This window comes from Zosterops lateralis, assembly GCF_965231275.1.
Source record: "Zosterops lateralis genome assembly, chromosome: Z".
In the NCBI taxonomy this organism is placed as follows: domain Eukaryota; kingdom Metazoa; phylum Chordata; class Aves; order Passeriformes; family Zosteropidae; genus Zosterops; species Zosterops lateralis.
In genome coordinates this window covers 5674453-5694136 of record NC_139800.1, presented here as the reverse complement: position 1 = coordinate 5694136, position 19684 = coordinate 5674453, and the positions used below count along the sequence as shown (strand labels likewise).

The 19684-nt window shown below is 38.5% G+C and overlaps 1 protein-coding gene across 1 annotated transcript in view; it reads left to right on the top strand.

Annotated features, from left to right (window-relative positions):
- Window positions 1–17638, top strand: part of FAM169A (family with sequence similarity 169 member A) — a 35835-nt gene extending 18197 nt beyond the window's left edge. The window contains exons 5-13 of the mRNA XM_083884414.1: window positions 613–784; window positions 2725–2904; window positions 4405–4533; window positions 9447–9556; window positions 11940–11994; window positions 12355–12490; window positions 14588–14753; window positions 15618–15824; window positions 16722–17638. Coding sequence (XP_083740540.1) covers window positions 613–784; window positions 2725–2904; window positions 4405–4533; window positions 9447–9556; window positions 11940–11994; window positions 12355–12490; window positions 14588–14753; window positions 15618–15824; window positions 16722–17255 — 1689 coding nt within the window. The 3' untranslated portion in view covers window positions 17256–17638. The remainder of the gene's footprint in view (window positions 1–612; window positions 785–2724; window positions 2905–4404; window positions 4534–9446; window positions 9557–11939; window positions 11995–12354; window positions 12491–14587; window positions 14754–15617; window positions 15825–16721) is intronic.
- Window positions 17639–19684: the final 2046 nt, after the last annotated feature.

The following is a 19684-nucleotide window of genomic DNA, read 5'->3' as shown; positions in this document are numbered from 1 at the left end:
TTCTCCTTCCTTCACAATAAGTAGAATAGTGGTGAACTCAAACTCCATATACAGAAGGAACCCTGCAGGACAGAGAGAAGGATATTGAATTCCTTATTTCATGCCACAGAAACTGTTGTAACAAGTTTTTTTTTTCACTGCATCATGTCCTGTTGCCTGCCACTCTATCAGGAGTGATTGAGTGTGCCAAGTCCTGCCACCCTGGGGCTCATCATTTCTCCTTTGTAAGACTCCAGTTACCTGCTGGCCTGGGAATTCTGAGGCTGATGTATTGCTCTTGTGTCTGGTGAATGCTTCCCAAGTGCAAAAATAGTTTTGACTTAGATCATAACATTCTCACTCCACTGCCCTTCTCCTAAATTTTGCACATTGAATTGGGAGTGGCATTGAAGATGTGGAATATCCTCTATGGTTGTGGTTGCACTTAACCTATTGCAATGGCTTATGGGAATTTTCTTGCCTTGTAACAAACCTCAGAGAGTCACCCTGCTCTAGCACTCACAGCCTTCCCTTGAAATCTGTCTACAGCTGTGTTAAATAAGGCCCCTCATGTTATGGATATTAACTAACTTGACCAACCTTCTGAAACGTTTTTTTGCTGTGTTCTGCCAGGTGAAGTCTGTTGGAGAGAGAGTTGTTCTCTATGTCCTGAACCGAATTATCTACAGAACGCAAGAAATGGAAAAAAATGAGACCCCGTTCCTCTGTCATGGTAGCAGCCATTTTGCCAAGATCTTGTGGAAAAAAGGAGAGGCTGTTGGGTTCTACTCTGTCAAACCTACAGGTAGAGCATTTGAGGATTGTGGGAATTTGCATGGTAAAGGGGAGGAGATAGCTTTTTTGAAGAATATTGTATTAGAAGGCTGTATGAGCCTTGCAGGCCTAATTGAGTTGGTGTTTTCCTGCAGTCATAAGAAATCACGTGGCTGTTAAAATCTCTAGCTGAAATACTAACATGCTTTAGCAATATAAGTTCTTAGATTTCTTCGTATTTACAAAATGTATTTAAAACTGTAAGATATTTTATACACTCGACAGCTATAATTTTTTCTTCTGTAGGATAGTTGTTTACAGTTGGATTGGACTGTGTTTGTCTTAAGTTAGCAAAAATTTGAGGTTTTTCTTTGAAAACATTTTCAAAATTTCACCCATGTCTGAGTGTGTTTTGTATTCTCCAAATGAGAATCCCATGTGGAAAAGGCCACTCTGTAAACACATGTTCTGAAGGGTGGTGGAGCTCTTCAGGCATCCCAAAAAGTACCCCAAATAATGTAACCTCTCTGTTTAAGTTTCCCTTGCTTGAAAAATGAAAATAATAATAGAATCATTGAATGATTTTGTTGTGAGTGGGCCACTAAAGGCCATCTAGTTTCAATCCCCATGCCATGGGCAGGGACACTTTCCAGCCTGGCATGAAATGGGATGGGGCATCCACAGCTTCACAGTTTGAACACAGTTTGAACATCCCCTTTCAGGGATGAGGCATTCACACTTTCATTGGGCAACCTGTCCCAGAGCCTCACCAACTTCACAGTGAGGAATTTCTTCCTAATATCCAAAGTCTGTTGGAGAGTTTTTCTCTATGTCCTGAACCGAATTATCTACAGAACACAAGAAATGGAAAAAAATGAGACCCCGTTCCTCAATATCCTAAATCTACCCTCGTGTGACTTAAGGCCACTGCCCCTTATCCTATCACTACATGACCTGGTAAAAAGTCCCTCTCCAGCTTTCCTGCAGGCTCCTTTCAGGTGCTGAAAGGTCGCCCCAGAGCCTTCTCTTCTCCAGGCTGAACAACCCCAACCTTCCTCATGTTTCCTCCTCTGAGGGATGCTCCTGCCCTCTGATTGTTTTCATGGCCCTAAAATAAGTATTTTCATGGATCCTAAAAAATACAAGGTTGCAAAGACCAACTGGGTCTTATAACCAACTTTGTTTCTTGTTGGCCTCCTAGAGAAGAGGGCAACTCTTTGTCATAGTTCACAGATTCACTGAAGGGCCTGAAAATTGGTTGGTTATTAATGGACTGTCTTAATACCATTATATGCCGCCCTTTTCTCACCTCTGAGTTCTTAGCTACCCTTGAAGTCCTTTGATACTGAAGTACCTATGTGTTGTGACCATCTGATCCATGTTTGTTTAATTTAGAGTAATATGTTGTTTATGGGAGAATTCCAGCATAAAATGTCCTGGCATTTTTTGTCTTCATTTAAAAAATTGGAATCATTGTTTCAGCCTTTAAGCAAGAACTGAATTAGTCTTCATATTTGTCCTGAGAAGTAATATAATCACCATAACAGTGTAATTAAATAATCTTGTTTTCTCCTATTCCCTCCTCCATCTTTCAGCTTCATTTTTACTATAATTTTCATATTGAACTGTATAGTGAGTTTTCAAAGTGAGCCTTTCCTCTCTGTCTTGTCTATTCTTTTCTAGTACTACAGACTTCTTCTGTTACATTATTCCATTGATGTATCTTGGCAACCTTATGAAGCTTGCTCAAAAAAGCTAATAAATGACTAAAAGAATTTATTTATTTTTAATAAAGTTATAAATGATTTTTATAACTTTACTTACTTTTACTTACTATTATATAGTTTGGAATTTTTGTAAACTATAAAAGTCTTTATTTAAATTATGCTAAAATCCATGCTGCAGCACATCAGTCACCATGCAGTTATGTCATTCATACTGATGGATATTTTTTCCCTCTGATTATTTCAGGAAGTGTTTGTAGCTCTCTTCTTCATCAGAAGTATAAGTTGACAGTGCTAGACACAATGTTTGTTAGAAAGAAACATCGTGGGAAAGACTCTGGGCTAATCATGCTGGAAGACTTTGTGGATTCCTTTACTGAAGAGCCTCTTGGGCTACGATATCCACTGTCATCCTTCATGTATACAGGCAAGCTCCTTAATTTTTTCTTCTGATGTTCTTTGTGGTTTCTTTACATGTCCAAATGAGTATTGTCATTCAAGCTCCACGTTTGTGGCCTCATCCTCAGGTTCTACATTAAATTTTCTGCGCTTTGGTGGAGGCTAAAACCCCTGATTTGTTTAAGAAAAAGTTGTTCCTGGTTCAGTTTTTAATCCTCTGTGTAAAACTAGATTATTTGCACTCTGCTGGCTTTCTGCTGCTGTGAAATTTGTCACTGTCCTGTTTTCCCAGCAGGCCTGTAGAATGGGCTGACATGCTCTTGTGTGGGGTCTAATGACTTGCCCTGTTCACCTTTTGCTTGCTCACACCTAAACCTCACAGGGTCGTTTAATTCATGCTTTTTCTGAAACCTCTGCTGAAGAGAACCTACTAGGCTCTATTATAACTTGTGTATCAGAAAGCACCGTTTTAAAATAGAAAGAAAACACATATGATTCTTCCATTAGCAACCCAAGACGACTATGTCATGTAGGAAATGACATGGATTCTGGAAATTATGTTCTTGGGACTGTGTTCAGACAAGAAACATGTTTCTTTTGCCCTGTTTCTCAAGGCATGTTCCTTCTTAGGCCATTTACCAGGGCTCCTTCTATGAACATTTTTATCTGGCCTTCTTAACCAGTAGAAATTTTTTGCTTTTTGAAGCACCACAGTCTGTCACTCAATCTGGTGAGACCTGATTTGTTAGGCTTCAACCAGGAAAATCACTTGGGCAGAATTTAATGACTAATTCATTTCTGTAGTGAAGGAATGACACAGTGGGGATCTCGTGCTCTCAAACTGTGCATCAGTAGTGAACCAGGTGAAAAAATGGTAGTTTTTTTCACCTACCAAAGAGTAGGTGAACTCTTTGGTAACTACCAAAGAGCAGTCTACCAAAGCAACTACCAAAGAGTAATGTCAAAGCATGCATCCCTCTTCACCTTTATGTTTGATATAGGTATGGAGAGAAAAAATTTGGAAGGACAGCAGTGCAGAAAATATTCTGGAAGTGAGCAGTGATTAACCATTCAATGGTTAATCATGTTAGCACTCCAAAAGAGTTGTTGTCACAGGTGCCTACTACAGTGTGATGTGACAAAAAGCGCTTGACTACATCCTCTGCTTCTGTCCTGAGTTGAGTCTTGTAGTTGCCAGAAACACTGTCTAGTGAAGTCAAAAATCTTAAGTGAGTACCAGGAAAATAAGAAAATCCCATTCATCTTTGTTTGCAGTTTAAAATAATAATGGAAAGCATTTAAACCTATATTAAGAAAGGATTAATTAAGAAGGCTGTGTAGGGTAAAGCAATATTGTTTATATCAGACTCGACTATTTTGTTAAACAGTTCTTTCTGTTGTTGTTTGTGTATGATTGTAGATTGCAAAATAATTTGTTTTCAGATAAACATTAAAAACAGAGTTATAGCTGAGTTATACTATTATATACAGTATCTATAATATAGTGTTTTTTCTTGTGTTTGCTCAGCTTGTAAGCAGTACCTTGAGAAGTACCCTGGGGATAAAAACCTTTTGTGGCAAGTGGAGGGAGGAGGAGATTGGTTCCAGAGAAAGTCTATTATGTCTATAGTGCAAATGGAAAATCTCAGCATTGCAGGTATGGATGCTTTACTCTGTTGTTTTCTGACTCTTTGTGAAAGTTGAACAAATACTTTACAAGAGTGACTTCTGTGAATACTGTGTAGAAAGTAGCAGGAAGATTTCTCTTTGTCCTGAGACCTGTGAGATCATATTTGGGATGGTGTCATGTTTTAACCCCACCTGGCAGCTAGGTACCATATGGCTGCTTGCTCACCCTCTCCTCCCCCAGTGGGATAGGAAGGAGAGTCTGAAAAAAAGACTAAAACCTGTGGGTTGAGATAAGAACAGCTTAATAATTAAAATAAGATTAAATATAATAAATAAAATGACAAGGGAGACAAAAACAGAGAAACAAAATCAAAGAGAGACAAGTGGTGCACAGTGTTGCTCACCAGCTGCTGACAGATGCTGAGCCAATCCTCAAGCAGTCCCTTCTGTCCCCAGCTTATATATTGAACATGATGTTCTGTGGTGTGGAATATCCCTGTGGAATATCCCAGTTCAGGTCAGATATTCCAGCTGTGGTCCCTCCCAGCTTCTTGTGCAGCTACTCACTGGTAAAGCATGGGAAGTCCTTGACTTACGATAAACACTACTCAGCAGCAATGAAAACAGTGTATTATCAACATCATTCTCATACTAAATTCAAAATGCAGCCCTGTGCCAGCTTCTAGGAAGAAAATTAATTCTATCCCTTTTGAAAGCAGGATAAATCCAGTCCTTATTTTTTGTGTCTTCAATTAAGTCATACCCAGGTTCTGTTCTTTGCAGTTCACCATTACCTTTCCTGTCTTCTGATATATACACACACATCACACATATGTATCATTGCCTTAGTCTATGGGCCATCCCTCTAAAATGTCACTTGAGTTCCTTTAGTCCATGACTTTGAGCTCCATCTGTCATAACAGACAGATTCTGCACCAAGTTGGATTGTTGCACACTGGAGCCAGTTCTGCTTCCATCACCGCTGTACTTGTTTGGTTTCACAAAGTTAATTCTCCATTGGTCTGAGTTATTTTTACTGTAATACCCTTGATATGGCACTGAATGGGAATTGGGTTCAGATCACCAAATTTAGAATGGTGAAAACAGGTGCTGTGAGGTACCCAGTTCAGTGATGGGCATGTAATCATGAAAGAGACAGTATAAAGTTTAATATGAGAATTAACATCACTCAATTTAATTTATTGGTTACTCTTACCCAAAATCAAATCCCCATAAGGAATGCAAGGGGCTTCCCCATCTTCCTACAAACTCAGTTCCACAAATTATTTTGCCTTTTCCTGAAGCATGAATGATTCAGACTGTTTCCCACTGCATATTTACACACCCTACAAGAAATTTATCCCTTTCTACAATGTGTACAAGTTCAGACTGTGTTATGCCAGACTGACTGTCAAATTCCCTAGTGTTTACTTAACAGGTGGCTTCTGCTAAATGTGTGTCCAAATGTTTGAAGGTCCTGCCACCCACTGCTCCAGGATAAATGGGTAACAGTCTGTTGTGTATTTAATTTTTCTGGAGGCTGGTGCATGACAGAGGGTGTGATATTCCCACTCAATGCCATGGTCTGTGGCCCAGTTGTCTATGATGTTGTTTAGGAAATTAATCCCACTATCTCATTTTGAAATTTCTGGGACAATCTGTCATGTTCTTAATGTTTCCTTCTTAAGACCCACTGCTCCTGGTGGTGGCATGGGTTTCAGGTTATATTCTCTTCTCTCTAGTGGTTGCTTCCAACATTAAAAGCACATGACATTTTCCTTGGAGCTTTGGGAGAGTGGGATATAGTCTCTATCTGCCCAGTCTCCCCATATTTCTATTTCAGTTGTCATTCTCCATACTAGAGAGGCTTTAAACCTGGCCTGTTTAATTGCAGTGCATGTTTCACATTCACAGATAATCTATGCAATTGTTTATATGGTTAAGTCCACCCCTGGATCATGTGTGCACCTGTAATTTGCATCTCCTCCTTGATTATCTGAAGTGTCATGGATGCACCAAGCTAGAAATCATTTTCCCTTATATTGACAATTCTGATTCTTTTGAGTCACTTCAATCTTAGCAGCCTGATGCACTTCCTGGTTGTTCTGATGTTCCTCTGTGGCCATTTCTTGGCTCCATCAATCTCTATGCAAGGTACTTTCACAGCCAGGTTCTCCACCTGGACAGCAATATATAGTCACAATGTGGCAGCTCAGGTGGCCTTACCCTTTTGCTGCCAGTCATTCTGTTTCCATCCCTGCAACCACCCCACAGGGCATTTGCCACTAACAAGTCACTATGGAACTAAAATATTGGCCATTTTTTCTCATTCAACAATGTCTAAAGCCAGCTGGATGGCCTTCACCTCTGAAAACTCACTTGCTTCACCTTCTCCTTCTGCAACTTTTTGTAGGAGACTTGATCTCTGATCCTTTCCTACAATGTGGCAGAACAGTCTGTAAATAAGGAATATTTCTTCTCATTTTCTGGTAATTTTTTCACCAGAGTGAGTCCTCTTCAGTAAGGGTTCACCTCCTCTAGTGATACTCCAAAATCTTTTCAGACCAGTCCTTGATCACTTTCAAGATTCATGGACAATGCAGTTGGGGCAGTATTTCTGCTGGTGCACCATTGTGGCAGTGACTGGCACCTGTTATTCTTCAATAGCCCAGCAACAGAAGGGTCCTCTGAGAGAAAATGCCAGGCAGACAGATGCTTTAATTTCCCCTGTCTCCAAGGCAGCTGTGAAAGCTCAGTGATGCTCTTTTCAGTCCTTGAAAGATCCTCTTCTGGAATAGGCTGTGCAAAGATGCACAGAGTCTCTGGCCAGTCACAGTGGAGGCTTTTGCCCCTCATTCCCAGACAGGCTGGTCTCAGCCTCCAATATAATCAGCTGTTGGGGTCCCTCTGTCACTCTAGAACTAAAAATGAGTTCTCTCCCTCTGTAGCACAATGGCATTATGGCACACTCTGCACTAATGTCTATTAGAGCCTTGTACTCTTGTGGGTTTGACATTCTAGGCCACTGGATCCTCACATTCCAGTGAACTTAACTGATCCTCCACTCCTATTGACAGGAGGCAGGGCCCTCTAGTACTGGATGTAGAATTCTCCACCCATTTCTTGTGGAAAAGGATTAGAATTCTTTACCGTAGAACTAGGAGTAAGATTAGCCATTCTGCTCTCTCTGGGGAATTGCCTACTGGAGACTGGAGCAGCAATTTTCCCAGAAGAATCCACATTTGTGATTGTTTCTGCTTGCAGTTCACATGCCCATGCCTCTAGGTGGAGGGGGATTTTCCATCTCATCTCTTCATATCCTTTCTGTGGTCCCACAGGATTTTAAAAACCATAGTGTGTACTATTTATCCTCTTTCTTTAGCAAAAGAATGCTCTCTTAATAGCTGAGGTACTTGTCTGTACGGGTGGGGAGTAGAACCTGTCTTCTTTTGTTGCTGGAACTCCTGGAGCTGTTTATCATATTTTTTGAACAGATTTTTTCACAATTGAGAAGCAAGCCCATAGGTAGGAAGAGGGATTTTCTTTGTATTCCTAGAGTTTGCAAACCACTTCATCCACTGTGGATACTTCATCTCTCCAGGTCCTTAAAGGCAAAGAGTTGGCACATGATGATGGTGTGCTACATATACAAATGTCCACCATGTGAGTTATTGTCGGAACCCTGGAGGGCTGAAAATTTCAGGTTTTCTGTTCTAAAAAGCACCCTCAAGTGAACACTGCATTTGACTTGAGGCTATGGAACAGGCTTCTGAAATTGAGTGATAGCACAGGGCTGTGGGTGTATAGTTTGAATGGTGTTGTGTGATCTCATGGGGTGAAAAACTTAGATTTGAGATTTTAGTATATAGTAATGTATTGGGCAAGATGGTGTTGTCTAAATCCTTCTTCTCCTCCTTCTTCATGTGCTTGGGCAGTTTTCTGTAATTGTTGATAGAGTCCACATTGCAGACTTTAAGTAGTTAGTTACTGGGTTAAAAGTAAAATTTAGGTGGCATTTCATAATTGGATGGATTGTCCTTGAGAAGGCCTTGTAGAGATAGAGAAATGCTCCATTTTACCTCATTTCTCTAAAATGCTAGTTAGAGCTCACAGCTCCTGAGTCTGTAAATAGATAAGAATTAATAAAGACCAAGTCTGAACATGAGAACTGTGATTCCCGTGTATTAATGCCAACCTTGAGAGTGAAAAAGAAGCCAGAACAGTCACAGGTTATGTGCACTGGACTTTGTCTAGATCTGTTTGTGACTGCACATTCTTTGGCTCATAGGAAATCATCTCTAGCACAGCCAGCTCCCTCAGGTACTAGACACCTCTCCCTCCATGGTGGTTCACTTGCCTGGGTAACATGGAATGCCTTTCTTAAAGACCTTTCCTTCATACTTGGCAAGCAACTAAGTGCCACACATCTGCTTGTTCCCCTTAGTGAGGTAGGGAGGAGATTCTGAATAAAAAACCCCATAAAACCTCTGGATTGAGACAGGAATGGTTTAATATTTGAAATAAAATTAAACAGAAGCATAATATGACAATAACCGTAATGAGAAGGGAGACAACAAAACTAGAATAATAAAACCCAAGTGAGAGAACTGCAGTTGCAGTGATAAGCCCTTCCCAGTTTATATACTGGGCTTAACAATATGGTATGGAATATTTTGGTCAGTTGTCCTGGCTGTGTCTCCTCTCCAGCTTCTTGTGCACCTGCTCGCTCAGCATAAGAAAGTGAAAAGTCCTTGAATTAGGATAACCCCTGTTTGGCACAAATAAAACATCAATGTGTTATCTCACACTAAATTCAAGGCAGAACGCTGTATGGAAGAAGTAGGAAAAAAAGTGACTCTATCCCAGTTGAAAGCAGAACAAATGGTTATTATATAAAAGTACTGTAATTTTCTTCCTGTTTCCTCTTTTGAATCTTCACAGCAGAGGCCTCAAAGAAGGAGAATAATAGTTTGCAAGCAGAGGATAATTTTTGTCAATCTGCAGCATCTGAAGCAAGTGGACCAAGGACTGAGGTAGAAACACAGCTAAGTGTAGGTACACAGTCTGTTACCTCTTTTTTTGATTGTATTGTTATTGAAAAAACAATGTGAGAAATTATTTTTGCCCTTATTATAACAAGTGAATTTGTGGCAACATATATAAAAGATAAATGGCTTTGTTATTTTCTGTGTGGATGTAATTCTTCCCAGTGAAGTAATGCTAATGACTGATATAGGTTGATGGTTTGAGGTTTTGTTTGTTTGTGGGGTTTTTTGGTTTTGGGGTTTTTTTGGGTTTTTTGGTGGGTATTTTTTGTGGGTTTTGTTGTGGTTTTGTTTTTCTTTTCTCTTCTTTTGGTTTGGTTTTGGCGCTTTTTTTGTTGCTTTTTTCTTTTGTGGGGCAGGTGGGGTTTCCCCATGCATGTAGAAATTGTGCAGCTGTCAGGGTCTGGAATTTGAGCTGTTTGCTAGCAGATAAGATAAGGAGAGTATTTCAACTGTCCCTGAGATTAAACTGTTTAGAGTGGCTGTTTTTAGAGGTACACATACATGTCACAGTTCAATACAATGGCTAATGTTAAGTTTACATGGGGAGTTATACCTTGTCCATAAAAAAAGACTGCAGCTTTCTTTTAATATTTATCAGTATATTAGTATTTGATATAGCAACTAAATTACAGCTGCTCATGGACATGTGGTCATGAATATATTTGGGTCATTAAATATTATTAAGCTCTTCCTTTATTTCACTTGTGTTTTTAAGTCACACAGAGTGTGCTTGACAACCATTTATAGCTCCAAATACCATGAGCAGGGATTTGCATGCTTGAAAGGACTGTGTTATTGACATGACCATGCTTTTGTAGAATTCAGTGCTTTAATTTAAAATGGGAAATAATGGCTAAATCGATACTCTCAGGTATTAATATTTAAAGTATAGATTTGAAATTTAAGTCAAGTTTTCCCAGTTGAGAAAATCAGTATTTCCCAAAGCAAAGTTGACAGAAAAGTAGTGATGTTTTAAATCTCTCAGTGACTTGAAGCAATAACTCTTAGTTGCCTTTCATTTGTAACAGTGTCTCTAGCCTCATCTCTGAGTTTTAGATAGATTCCAGTAATGATCATATCAGCAAAACAATCTAAAAACTTACACATTTTGGTTATGGAGCTATATGGATATACTTGGAGAAAATAGCAGAGTGATGGTAGTTCTTTTGATTTTTGTTGCTGCAAGTTAAGAAGTCAAGCCCTGTTTTTTGCCTTTTTCCAGAGGAAAAGACAGTTGGTACCAAGGAGGTGCAGCTCCTCATAGCTTGGTAAAACTTCTGGTAGCTCTGAAATTGGCATCTGCACTATTTGTAAGAAGTCCAGCAATGGTTTGAAAATTGTTGGACCATCTAAGGAAATAAAATACCCCACCTTCCCCCAAACCATGAAAAAACATTCCCCAACTTTCATTTTCACCTTTCACTTTGTGCTTCCAATTTTGTGCATTTTGATTCTAGAATAATTTGTTGTTAGTTTCAAATTCTTATGTATTTAATACTCACTTGAAACTACTTCAAATAGCAGAATGTAGACTTGGCCATTTTGCCAGCCTTCTTCCACTTCAGTATTGGAAGTGAGACTGGAAAAGTGGACCAGGATGCTGATAATTGCTGTTCCAGATTATTACTAGCAGCTAAGAAAATATAATGTGTCTAATTATTCTTTAATGTGTAAATGTTTTACTCACTTTACTGTATCAAATGCTGAATCCTCAGCTAACTTGCATTAAAAAAATTAAGGCATTGGGATGATGTGGAGAAACAGGAGACAGAAAAGCTCTAGGGAGAGGGACCTAAGAAACCTCTTGTGCTGACTGTGCATGTAAGCTGCATTACTGATAAATCACCAAGTTCTGTTTTTTCTTAATTTTTATGTGGGTTGCCATATTCTGTTGGATGTCATGATAAAAATAAAACTATAGAATAGGATACAGGTATACACATAAGACTTTGCAATTAAATTTTGCCAACCACTGCAGTAGAGTCCCTTGGGTTTATACAGAAAGGGGAAACAGACAGAAAGAGGCTCCTATAATTGAATTATGTGGACACTTGCTATAAACAGAACAGTTAGGAAAAAAGTCTTGATAGTATTGTTTATAGGGATGGGTCACTTTCACACAATGTAGAAGATATTCTACATTGAGGTCAGAAGTAAAACACAGAAAAAGTACTCATCCATGACATAAAGATAACCTTTAAAAAATATTAAATTTGTTGAGACAGAACAGTTAGATACAAATGAAGAATTATTACAGCTGCTCTTTTATAGGATTATTATTATGAAATAGTTCTTTAGAAAGATGCAGGCATATGTAGGATTATGAAGTTATTTTAGTCAATTCAGAAAATTTTAGAATAACATTAGCATTGCTTTTACACCACAGGCTGACTCTCAAAAAGGTAAAGAATCAACAGATGTCCACGCAAGCACATCTGAAGGTAAAAATAACCTTGATTATTAATTAGTATTGCAGTTACTATAGATCAATAGTTTTGCAGGCTATTTTACAGCTTTCTGTTTTACTTCATTCATCTGTAACATGGATATAAAAACATGCTTTCTGCTAAAGTGCTGAGAGTCACGTGCCTTTTAGAGGAATTCAGATAAAATTGTTGTGAGTCTTCGTAAAGGTGCTATTCAGAAAAGGAAGTACAATGAAATGCTGCTTTAGTGGCACTCAATTCCTTTCACTATTTACTGGCACTCAATTCCTTTAACTGTTTTGGTTGGGGAGGTTATATGTAGATCTTAGACTGAATTTGTTCATTTGAATTTTTTTTTTGTGTTGTTCTCCTAAGACCCCAATGTAACTCCTGTTTCCATCTGGACACGAAGTGGTAATTTGAAACGTCAGAGGATAAAGAAAAATAGACAAGAACCTGGACTTGAAACTTCCCTACGAGATGAGGAAAATGCTCAAGTGCCCAAAAGCAGGTACCAGGAGCCTATTTTTACTGACTTCTTATTTTGTTGCTTGGGCAGTCACAAACTACATTACATTACTCAGAGTGTGCAACTGGTATTTCTTCTTCTTTCTTCCTACTTTACTTGCTTGATTTTGAAATTATTAAAAGTAAAGTCTAATGCAAGAAAAGAAGAAAGAAAAGTGAGACATCATTTGAAGAGTGATTGCACCAAAATGGTAGTACCTGTGAAAGCTCAGTAGATACTAGGAATAATAGGAAAAGAGTGAAGGCTGAGAGTGTCCTGTTGTAGCTGAATCTGTACCAGGGTAAAAATACTTGTATTCACAGCATAGTTTTATATATTTACACCAAAATACTCTATGTGGTCCTTGGGGAGGTATTCCTTCCTGACTTCTTGTTATGGTTGATATGTTGCAGTAAAATATGATCTGACTGTCCAGCTTGGGAGCTGGTTACTGCTTGTCAGCTAATAACAGGTGTTATAGGGAGCCATGTCTTCAAAGGAAAGCCCTTTGCTCAATGTTTTAAACCATCATACCTGATCTAACATCCTGAGAAGAACCCAAAAACCTTTCCAGTTTAAATGATGTTAACCTGTGTAACAGTCACCAGATGTGGATGTGAAGAACAATATGACTCGTGTGCCATAACAGTTCTTACAGATGGGGCTTGCAGTAAGAATTTGCACTGGGTTTCCATTTAGCACATCTATTTTAAGGAGATAAAATAGCCCCTTCCTCCCTCATAGACACAGTGCCCACCTCACCCTGCTCCATGTGTTTGTGTCCCTCTCATTCTCTTCCAAAAAACCCACTTCAACCCCCAAAGCCTCTTTTTGACAAACTGAAGATGACTTGATTATTTTCTAAGGAAATCACTCAAGCTTGTTCCATGAGGTTTCTTTAAACACAATTAGGTGTGGGTGTTTTCTTTGTGCAGCTGAGGCCTGCAGCTAGGTGCTGCCTAATTTTTCTGTTTAAATTGTTCTGTGGAATTGCAGATACTGTATTGCTGTGCTGCACTGTCAGTGTGCTGCTCTAAGCTGCTTCAAACAGTTTAAATGACACAGTTTGATGCTGCCACAGCTTAAGAAATGCTATTACTACTAATTAATTGGCTAGTTCCTATGTGAGAGGACTAACCTGATACTGGATGTCAAATTTTGGGCCTTGCAAAAATAAGCCAATGAGGTGTTGCTGTTATGTTAAAATGAAGGCAGCAGAACAAGGTATCAGTTTGGTACTTTTCCTTCCATGCACACCAATGAATGGAACAGGGTCTTCTGTTGTGTTCTTTCCTGTGGAGTGTCTTCATCTCAAAACTGGCATGTAGGGTAAAACCCTCCACTACTGCCTTTACTATCAGATCACAAAGTAGACTCCTCTAAATCTACTGCATGCACATTTTATTTGCTTATATATAGTAATTTCAGTTCTTTTAAAATGAGAACTGAATATTTAGATTACTGTTACTACCCTGCAGCAGTGGGGCAGTGCATCAGCACTTCATCTTTAGCTATTTGCTAATGTAATCTCTAGCTGATGACAACTCCTTCACCCATGATATGTTTATTGCCTTGAATTACTTTCCAGTCATGGCCTTTGTAATATCTGTATTTTCAATGATTTAAAAAATATAGCTGCTTTCATATTCCATAATTTGAAATTGTTTCTGCAGTAGGGGTGGGAGGAAGAAAAGTTGCTGCTTTTCTTAACCCTTTGTAGCTTTCAAATATGTAATGCTTTCTAAATTTATAATAACTTCATGAATTGTACTTATTTATAAACAATAAATAATTTATTTACAAATACTTTTTAAATTTAACTAACTTAGAGAAATTTCAGATTTCTTTCCCATAAAAAGGAAGTGAGACAGACATAATTTTATAATTGCCAAAGCAATTTTCCTAGTTGATGTTATTTTTTTTTCCTAATGAGGAGTTAGCCATTTTTAGATGCATGTAGTTTTCTTGATTCATATTTCTTATGACAAGCAATTGATCATGAAGGAATTTCCCTGCTGAGATCACCAAAATTATTATTAATTTTGTATTAATCTAAAATATTAGATTAATCTAAAAGATATATCTTAATACCTGCTACAGGCCTGGACTTCCTGCCCACATATCTGAAAGCTCTGAAGACCAAGTAGAAGTGCCTAAGGTGGATGCTCTTGAAAAGGATGAGGAAATAGTTGTTGAAAACGATGACCAGTCTGTATCAGAAGCAGAAATGCATATACCACCCTCTGAGAAACAAAGTGAAACCGAGGTGAGCTGGATGGGATAGCAATAGCAGATAAATTCAGAATACAGCTACTGTTTCTGCTAATTATGGTCCTTGCTACCTTGCTCCATGTGACTCTCAGCTTTCTGATTTTTTGCACCAGTGCTTCATTAAGAAGTGTATCTGAGAAGTTAAGGCTAGTACAGAATTAGTTTTAGGGAATATTTCACTGTAGGTATTTTGAACAATATAGTTTACAGGATCTTCAGTGAGGTGAATTTCTAGCTTGTCTGCCATACTAATTTTTTTTCATTGATTTCTCCTAATAAGAAATTCCAGAGAGCTGGGATAAGGTCAAGGTCTGACCCAGTAACTCTGATTTAAAAAAAAAAAATTTTGAAGAAGTCAGTATCTGGTATACTTCAGTGACTTCTATTGGCTCTTTTTACTTCTCCCCTTAAAACTTGCCTGTTAGATTTAAACATCAACTTTAGATCCAGCTTTTATCTTCAACTAGTTAACAACTTGAATTTAAGTTTCTGAATATTCTTTGTGCCTAGCAATGCCCTCAGGGTTTTATGGTCTTACTGGTGGATGAGAAAGTGGACCTTACCTATGTTGGGTTCAAGGAATGACTGCAGCAGTCATGAGAGATGCATTAAAACCTTTTTTTCTTGACCCCTGACTGTAAGCTATGGTCATATATTTAGTGCAGGTAGCAACAGCAAACTAATACTCTGCCTAAGTTAATCTGCAGTAAGTTCTGCTGCCTTAGTACACAATTCTAGATGTCTGAGCAATCTGCTTCTCACGTTAAGCTGCAAATTTAGATCACATGCACACCCATTAGTGGTGGGGAACAATAGCTGTGTATGATATTGGTTTACAAATGTGATTTACTTTTTTTAGGAAATGCCACCAGAACCTCTTAATGGGGAGGTAGCAGAAGAAACTGGTAAGACCTCACTCATGGCTGAAGGGGAGACAGTAAATGAAGTTCCAAGTGGAGAATCAAAATTGCTGTCTGAGAATCAAGGAAAAGAACCTGTGACACTGTTTGTTCCACTAACCCTTGATGCTCCAGCAAAACCTCCAGAAGACGCTGAATCAGAGAAGGTGAGAGAACTGAAACAAAATGTGAAGTCATTTTTACTTCAAAGTGTGTGTATGTTGCAGGGATTTTTCTTCTTTTGTTAAGTAACAGAAAGTAGTCCCTAACATTAAATGAAATTATTGGGAGAAGTGATTATTAAGACAGATGATGTAAATCCATAAGGAGAATAAACTAACATTTCTGTTTCAATGTCCAGAAGTGGGACTTATATGCACAAAATAAAGATATGTTTGCAGCAGTTTGAAACTGCTGTTTCTCACTAAAATACTGGTTTGGCAAGAGTGAAAAGCCACATACTTATTTTGTCTAGCAATTCTTGCTTGATAAGGTGTACAAATAATTGACTACTGCTAAAATGCTTTTGCTTTCAGAACACAGGTTTTACTGTTTTTTCATTTATAGTGCAAAAGAAGATTATTATATGCTAGCAAAAAATAATTGTATTTGTCTAAAATAATTTTTCCCTTGGGATTAATACCAGAGTGCTTTTTCTGTACCTCAAATTATTCAAGTATTTCAAACAATTTGAAAACGAGAGAGCAACTCTGGGTATGAAATACAGGTCACAAAACAGTTTTGTGCAAAGAGGAGGACTGCCTTGTCAAGTTATATTCATAGAATTAAAAATGCTGAAATATCCTCTGAGATTGGTAGCTGGGGGCAGAAAAATGCCAAACTATCCTCTGAGGTTGAGAGCTAGGGGCAGAAAAATGCCAAACTATCCTCTGAGGTTGAGAGCTAGGGGCAGAAAAATGCCAAACTATCCTCTGTGGTTGAGAGCTAGGGGCAGAAAAATGCCATACTGTCCTCTGAGGTTGATAGGTAGGGGCAGTAGTTTTCAGTGTCTTTTACCTTCAACTAATTGTCCTTTTGGTTGTTTTGACACCCTCCACCCACAGGCTTTGAATGAAAATGATTCAGAAATGCTGACTGAAGAAGCTGCATCGGTAGAGAAGGAGGGCACAGAAGAACAGCAAGAATCTGAAAAGGCCAGCACTGAAAATGCAGCTGCTTCAGCATCAAAGGATGAACCCTCTGACAACGGGCTGCCCAACTCTGTGGTGACTGAGGCAGCAGAAGAATCCGTCCCTGAAAACTTGCCTTCCTCATTAGAAGATCAGAATGAGGAGGCAGGGCACAACTCACAGGAGGCCCCCTCTGCCTTGGGTCAGGGCTCTTTGGTGATGGTTGAACTGGAGGGTGTTTCTTTCCAGCAGCCTTCTGGGCAGGAGGCACAGAAGAACCAGCTGGAGGAGCCCTCGGAGGAGCCCGCGGAGCAGGTGGATCACTACATGCAGGCAGTGGCAGAGAGGGCAGCTGACAGCAGCTCTGAGGAGGCAGAGATTGAGGTTCCCATTGTAGACAGGAGAAACTTGAGGAGAAAGGCTAAAGGCTACAAAGGTCCACCCAAGAAAAAAGGAAAGCCGGTTTAAAAGTCTTAAATAGTGATAATTTATCTATTTATAACGAGGCTATTTTGTGTAAAACATTAGAGTGTAACTGCACAGTGTCTGGCACAGGACACAAGTGTTTAAAATTCTGGGTTGGATTTTCTCTTGGGTTCATCACCTTTCCTCAAGTTTTGGTTTGTTTGGTTTTTTTATATTTATCCACTAGAAATTGAACTTCTTTGTAGCATGGAAGTAAATAGCCAGTCTCCTCCCTTCATAAAGGATACCTGCTGAATAAATACAGTCGTGCTATCAAAGAAAATGGTTTGTATATTTGAGGTGATAGTCATGGAAGAAAAATGCAGTGTGAAATCCTGGCTTTGTCAAGGTCCCTTAAATTGCTGTAGATTTCTATGTCACTGGACATCACTTGAGATAATATTTTTGATTTTAAATAACTGTGCTCTGTACTGTGGAAAAAAGCAGAACAAGGAAAAATCCTTTGTTGTTTCTTGTTCCCTTTCCACAGGCTTAAGAGATTAAAAGAATGTAAGATTCTTCATTTTAGGTCTCAAAATGTACAAGAAGGTGTAGCTCAGTAGATCAATGCAACGTGAGCAGCACTTGTCTATCATGAGAATCACTTGAAGCAGCTGAGCTGGTAGAATGCAGTGCAGTGTCTACCACAGTGTTCTGCCTGATAATGGCTTTTCTTGAGCAAAGATTAAGAGATGCCTAAGCAGTAAACTATTTGTAGCTTCCAAAGCAAGCATTTTGGTAAGCCCAGGTTTTTCCCAGAGTGTATGGAATCATTTGAACTGCCTTCCCAACCACTTGCATGTCTTGGAGTGGGTAGCTGATTACTTGTTGCATTGCAGGAAAAGGATATGGCAGCTCTTGATCTCGTTAAGGTCGGAATGGAAGTGGTTCTTTGTGTTTTCCAAATTACTTGGCTGGTGCTGTGGGGTAACTATTAAAATGTTGTGTCTTCCAGGTGTGTGACTCCTGTGAGCACTGACATTTCAGGTGGTTGTGATATTTGTTAGTGTATTAGTGGGTATTTCAGCAAATGCTTGTCTGCCAAACTTCTATGCCTTTAGGAGTTAGTGGGTGATTCCTTGCAAATACTTCTGATTCCCACTTTTGTTTTCTAACTTGAGTGTAATTCCTGGGATGACAGCTTCCCAATTGATTACTTTTCTTAAGCAACCAAACTTTGCTGTATGCAGACAGGAATAAACCCAGATTTTCATGCTTATTTCCCTTCTGAGGTTCTCTAGGCAAACCGTGTGTTTAGCTTGTCACATGTACCTAAGTTAGCCTTAGTTTGCTATCTGGTTTTTTCCAATAGATGCAGCTCCTTTTGTAATGGGCTAAAAACTCAGAAATAAAAGAACAATGATTCTGGGAATGGGAAATTACACCACTTTTTTTATTCCTGCATATGCCTTTTCCAAGATGTGTGAACTAGTCTTTCACAGTGTCTCAAAAACAGAGGTACAAGGTTCACTTGAATAGTTGCAATGCTGTCTTAACTTTTATCCCTTTATGGAGGTAATGTAAGAATCTGGGTTTTGGATTTTTATGCTTATACAGTTTAACTCTATTTATAAGAAATTTTAACAATATAAGATACATTCATACTATTTTTTTCAGGTGATGAAGTACCATGCTCCTTTTTAATCTGTTAAGAACAACTTGCAGAAAAAAATAAAAATAGCCAGTTTAAAAAAAATATGTGTTACCTAAACTTTAGATTCAGGGTGCGTGAGATTACTGAGTTAAATCTGGATTTCTTGAGCTATTGCATGTAGCTATAGTATCTTATCAATGTACATACAAGTACTTGTTAGGAGCCACATGACTGGTAAATATTCAAGATCTTTCCTGATTGTGTGTAAACATATTCAAGTGAATCTTAAACATTTCTAAAACTCATAAAGCTTTTTATATAAAGCACATAAGACAAAATTTTTGTTATTTTCTGTATGGCTTCTCTTTTACTGCTGAGATTAATTGCTTTAAAAAGAGAAGTGGCTAGAAAACATCTATTGCATTGCTAAGAATTGGGGATTTTTGAGGACTGGTGGCCTAAAAGAGAGTGGTTGTATACAGTATACTGCAACTCATCTTCCATTTTTAGGGCAAACTTTGCTGAAGATTAATCTTCTGAGTCCTTGAATTGATATTAATGTATCCACTTTGAAACAGTTAAGGATTCTTTTACTTATGAGCCCCAGTTATTTCAATTACTTCTAGGTGGGGTTTTGGTATGTTTATCACTTTTATTCCTGGTGAGGTTGGAAAACTGTTCATGAGAAGGTCATTTCACTCACCTGGCTTTTAGTTTTCATGGCTAAGTTGGAATTATTTCAATTATTATCTTTCTTTTGAGACATTTGCAGAGTAAATAATTAAAGTAAATAAAGTTTATAATATTAGGATAGTTTTGGTTTCTACTGAGAACAGTG